Below are 5,490 nucleotides of genomic sequence, written 5' to 3'. Positions count from 1 at the left end.
TGGTGTCAATAGTTTCAATCTTGTGATGACCCCTTTGATGCCTTGCATACAAAACAAAAATGAAGGAGGCTAAAATATGACATATCCAGCATGAATTTTGTTGGTTTACTGTATTTTTATTTATTTTCCAATGCATCTCAAAATATGATTTTTTAACTCGTCACCAAAAGTTTGCATCCCAAATGATTGATGACCTTGGAAGCTCAATTATTCCACTACTTAAAAATTGAACATTTCCAGTTTCCTCCTTCCCGACAATGTACAGATTGCTATTAGTTTTCTTAATCTCTTGCTTTAGTTGTGCATGGCTTGGTTGCAACCTGTCAGATTAACCTGCTACGTTTGATCAAGTGTAAAGCTTTGTGTTTGGTATTTGGTTGCAGGTTGATCCAAACACAGAAGTTTCAATGTATGAATCAGATGACATAATCAAGTATCTGGTTCAGAACTATGGTGTGGACTCATCACAATTGATATGATCAATTTGATCCTACTTTTATTTTTCTCATTATTTCTTATTGTGTGCTTACTCAAGTTAAAGATTTCTTTTTGTTCATTAAAGTTGATCGTTCCTTCCTTATGTTGCAAAGAAAATGAAAAGTTGTTCCTTTGGAGACATCTAATAAAATTGGGATTATCATGGCCCCTGTGCTAGGATGACACACATAAATCAAAAAGTGGTCAAAAGAAAATGAGAAGGCTGATAATTTTAAAAGTTTTGCCAGCATGCCAATGTTGAACTAGTTAGGCAAAAGAATTTTTCTTCAATGTCGAGCATTACACTCCTAAAACTTAAATTTTGTGCGTTTAACCACTATATAGCAGTCTTAGTGATCAAAATATACTATATCTAGGCGTGTCTCATTCTAGTTCTTCATGATGCCTTGTGTTCATGTAGGTGATGGAAACAAGACTAATAGCTTGCACTGTTAGGAACCAGAAACTTATAGCTTGCCCATTTGTTGCTTATGTTATTTGCAGGGTTCTATCTATAAGCCATCAAAGCTTCCACCTGCTCCACTAGAAATATGGGCATATGAGGTCATTTAATCGGACTTTTTTCAAAATTTATTGTTATAAGTTCATTATATTTCATGACTTGAAGTGGATATTTTTATGGTTCTCTTCCCTTGAACAATATTTTAAATCTCTATGTTTCTCTCATCTCACAGGGTTCTCCTTTTTGCAAACTTGTTCGTGAAGTGCTTGTAGAGTTGGAGTTACCACATTTAGTACGTTGGTAAAGTCTCTTATACCGTTCATTTTTCAAGGCACACTATTATTAATTACATACACTCACTTATTAATATCGTCTAGGATCTTTGCATATAAATCTTTGTCAATATGGCAATGGCCTTTTAGGTGGTGTAAGCGGTAGAAGGAAAAAAGATTACTGAGTGTGAATATTGAGTATTAGTAAGAAAATATTGGGACTGATATTTTGATATTTTGATATTTCTACTAGCAACTAGGTCATAACATTGTTACTTATCAATTCAACCATCTTGATGTCTTTTACAGGGAGTTATCACTAAACAAATGACTGCAATAGAAGAAATGGTTGCAAGTGAGTACAATTAGCCAGACCCTCATCTTTGTGACAAGATCTTGAAGTTGGTCATTTGTGAAGCGTTCTACTTTGCTATTAGTTGCAGTTTTAGTTATTGCTCTCTCAATATATTCTTTTTCTTTCTTTCTTTCTTTTTTTCCAAAGGATGATCAGTGTAATAATTAAGCTTCATAATTTCTGTGTTTGGATCCAAGTTGTATATAAATGTCACATTATTAAGATTTCATTTTGTATATGTACAAGTAAAAGATTTCGTTTTTAACTATTTGGTGTCATACAAAATGGACAATAATGCAAGGATTTAATAAAAATAAATTTGAAAAAACGACATTAAAGACAGCTTTAATGTCGGTGGAAAAACGATATTAAAGATGTATCATAAGTGACATTAAAGACATATTTAATGTCGGTTATCCACCGACATTAAAGATGAACCGACATTAAAGGCCTTCAATAACACCTTCAAAGATGTCGGTTATAAACCGACATTGAAGCCCAACCGACATTAAAGCCCTTTAATAACGCTCGCAAAGATGTCGGTCGCCAAGCGACATTAAAGGCCTTTAATGTCGGTTTTAAACCGACATTAAAGGCCAAATTTCTTGTAGTGAATGTCTGGAAAGTATTTGAATCACAATGTTTTAAGCAAAGCATGAGCTAGCAAGTTTGTTTGAAGAGGTATAGTTTTTCACGAAAAATCCAAGTAAGCTTGAGCTTTACGAAAGATAAAGATAGCAGACATGTTTTAATGTTTTTGTATGATTTTTTGATGTTTTCGTTAACTACATGATTGAGATGTTGAGCTCGAGGCTATATGGTATCGTGTGCACAAACGTTAGATTCCATTGTTGACGTTGAGTGTATTCCATACCACAATGCTGTCGTGTGTGCTAGCCGAGCCTCACTATGACAAAGACGGTGGGAGTGCTGGGTGGGTCCCACTACATCGTAGAGCTTGTAAACGTTGGTTGTACTCAGCGTATCCTACACAACGTAGATTTGTCATGTTAGTTAAATTTTTTTGATATACTTGATGTGCCTTGCTAGATTTCAGTGACGTACATGTTGAGTATTTGAGAACGTTATTCTCACTATTATACGTTTATATTTACGACTTGTATAAATAGATTTATATGTGTAAAGTTTTCACGTGCTCTTGTCTTTAAATATATAGTTTTAAACTAAGTCACTCACTGAGCTTTATAGCTTATCCTTCCAAAATGTTTACCCACTTTCCAAGTGGAGATCGAGTTTTCGCTACCTAATAGACTGCCTTAGTTTGCTGAAGCTCCAATATCGGTTACCAGTAGGTTGTTAGAGTTGTACATAGAGTCTATTGTGTTATGTTGTATATCTTTGTACGGTATAGATACCCTACAGTTTTTGTAAGCTATAGAAGTTGTGGTTGTGTAAACCTTTGTTGGTTATGTTTTGGTTAAGTTGTCTCTAGGTTTACTTGCGAAATCAGTTATTTTTGGGCTACACTTCATGTTTGTATAAGATTAGTCTAGGTTCCGATGTGTTGTGTAGCACGTATAATAGTTTATACACTAGATTAGCAAGTTTATCATGTTCAAGTGTTCAGCAGAGTCGATAGATATCGTTAGAGGAGAGAGATGTCGGTCGACATCACGTCGTCTTTTGAGCTAAGCTAGAAAGTAGTTCGAGAAGGGGTGTGACAATATATGTACGCTAGAGATACTGTGAAAGGGAATTAAATGGATGCAAAATGGAGATGCAAACTAACTTGCATTGAAAATGGGTGAAGGAATGTCTATGTACAATTAGGCAATTAGGCCATGAAAATCTTGACACGATATGGCCCCCATAACAAGTCTATGATTAAGGTGAGCTCCTCTCGGAGTCTTTAAATGCCACACCTATCTTTCGTCGGGGTGCAAATGACTCAACCTAATTAGGCGAGATATATCTGGAAGAATTTACTTATAAAATATATAAAACTTTGCGTTTGAGAACAGCAACCTCTTGACGCCTATTGCCCACACTTGTTCTCCTTTTGGGATACAAATGGTGGAAGTTATCTCGCCAAGGTGGAGTTTATCTCCAAACTCCTTCTTGCGCGGATTACCCATATCTTTACTACTTGCCCTCTTAGATAGTTAGTGATATACACTGGCCAAGTGATGGAAATAACTCAACTATCGTGATATGAGTTATAGGCAAGGCAACTTATCAATAACTTAAAGAATTTAGCCCTTCAGTCATTGTACGATATGAACAACATATATTACAAAGAATACAAAAATAGGAAGAATGGGAAATGTTTACAACGTAGGGGAGATGGGGAATGGACTTCTTTCCTTTTAAATTATAAGCTCTCACTCACAGCCTGGTCGGAAAAGAAGAAATAATCTCTTTACAGAAGGTGGAAAGGCTAATCCTTTCCACCACTCTCTATGTTTTGGCCCATTCAGGCACCTAGTCGGAACTAAGCAAAAGACTTTTCACACAGCCGATTACTCTTTGGCCTATTTAGGCCTCCTTTCTTTGATGGTGATGGATTCCTTTTTATAGCCAACTTTTGGAGGGAAACTTCTATTCTTTTGATCCTGTCAGCATCGAAAGTCGTCATTGTCAAGTTACATCATCCCTAACTACCATTCTCGTCTTCTAGAGAATCGTCCTCGCGTAGTGATGAAGCTCCTCGCTTAGTATTTATTCTCGCTAGATGGGCTCTTCTCGTGTAGCTCTTGCGCGATATCCTCTGCAATTCACTAATCTCTTCTTTTGTCTTTATTCCTACAATAAGACACTAGAACGCGGCAAAACAGACATGGATGCTTATGTGATGTGTATTCTAAATACTTATGCTTTTTCAACATAATCATGGCGTTTAATTTTGATACAGTTCTTCTACATTTTATCCTCATTATTCTATAAAAGAGGCTACAATAACTTGTATTTCTACAAGTTATCACAGGTCAACATAATCGTTTAAATTTGAAGTCTTTTCCCATAGTTTAAACAAACTATACAATTGTGTTGACATTATCTAAATGATCGCTTACCATAGTGAACATGGTCATTTAGCACGATCGTTTACTATTTGTCAACAAAATCGATCGATTTGATGTTTTTAACGATCATTTACATTCGACTACACGATCATTTACTATAATCAATACAATCGTTTACCATGATCGACACGATCGTTTACCATAGTCAACACGAGCGTGTAAAATATATTGTTTGACTACACGATTGTCTATTCTTGTAATATATCTTAAACGATCATGTAGTTATGGTAAACGATAGTGAATTACTAAAGTATATTATTTAAAATGAATTATTCGATCATAGATCATTCGTTTAGACTATAGTACACAATTGTTTAGAAGATAAGATCACTAGAAGAATTTTGGCCTTTAATGTCGGTTTAAAACCGACATTAAAGGCCTTTAATGTCACTTGGCAACCGACATCTTTGTGAGCATTATTAAAGGCCTTTAATGTCGGTTGGGCTTTAATGTCGGTTTAAAAATGACATTAAAGGCCTCTTTAATGTCGGGTTAAAAACGACATTAAAGGCCTTTAATATCAGTTTTCAACCGACATCTTTGATGGTGTTATTGATGCCCTTTAATGTCGGTTGGGCTTTAATGTCGGTTTAAAAACGACATTAAAGGCCTCTTTAATGTCGGTTTGTCAGTTTTCAACCGACATCTTTGATAGTGTTATTGAAGCCCTTTAATGTCGGTTGAACTTTGATGTCGGTTTAAAACCGACATTAAAGCCTAGTTTTTGGATTCATTTTTACAAATTTAATTTTATTTAATTGTCACATTATTGTCCTATAGACCGACATTGGATCAATGTAGATAAATATGTTTTTCACACGCCAACAAATCAATGAAATTCATATTATGTTAGAAACTATAATATTTGTCTTTTACATTTGA

General features: G+C 35.1%; 1 protein-coding gene across 1 annotated transcript; it reads left to right on the top strand.

The window, feature by feature from the left end:
• Positions 1 to 257: 257 nt before the first annotated feature.
• LOC127149441 (uncharacterized) lies at positions 258 to 1,796 on the top strand. The gene is made up of 5 exons (XM_051084942.1): positions 258 to 275; positions 384 to 440; positions 934 to 1,041; positions 1,173 to 1,232; positions 1,522 to 1,796. Exons 1-5 carry the CDS (start codon positions 258 to 260, stop codon positions 1,579 to 1,581), a joined length of 303 nt encoding a protein of 100 aa, XP_050940899.1. The 3' UTR covers positions 1,582 to 1,796.
• Positions 1,797 to 5,490: the final 3,694 nt, after the last annotated feature.

The sequence above is a fragment of the Cucumis melo genome, chromosome 5, assembly GCF_025177605.1.
Source record: "Cucumis melo cultivar AY chromosome 5, USDA_Cmelo_AY_1.0, whole genome shotgun sequence".
Classification (NCBI taxonomy): Eukaryota; Viridiplantae; Streptophyta; class Magnoliopsida; order Cucurbitales; family Cucurbitaceae; genus Cucumis; species Cucumis melo.
Note: the sequence above shows the minus strand (reverse complement) of the source record. Positions and strands in the feature narration are given on the sequence as shown.

Coding starts and splice junctions, on each gene's coding strand:
- LOC127149441 (XM_051084942.1), top strand. Junction 441..933: donor ATGACATAATCAAGTATCTG/GTTCAGAACTAT, acceptor TTGCACTGTTAG/GAACCAGAAACTTATAGCTT. Junction 1,042..1,172: donor TAGAAATATGGGCATATGAG/GTCATTTAATCG, acceptor CTCATCTCACAG/GGTTCTCCTTTTTGCAAACT.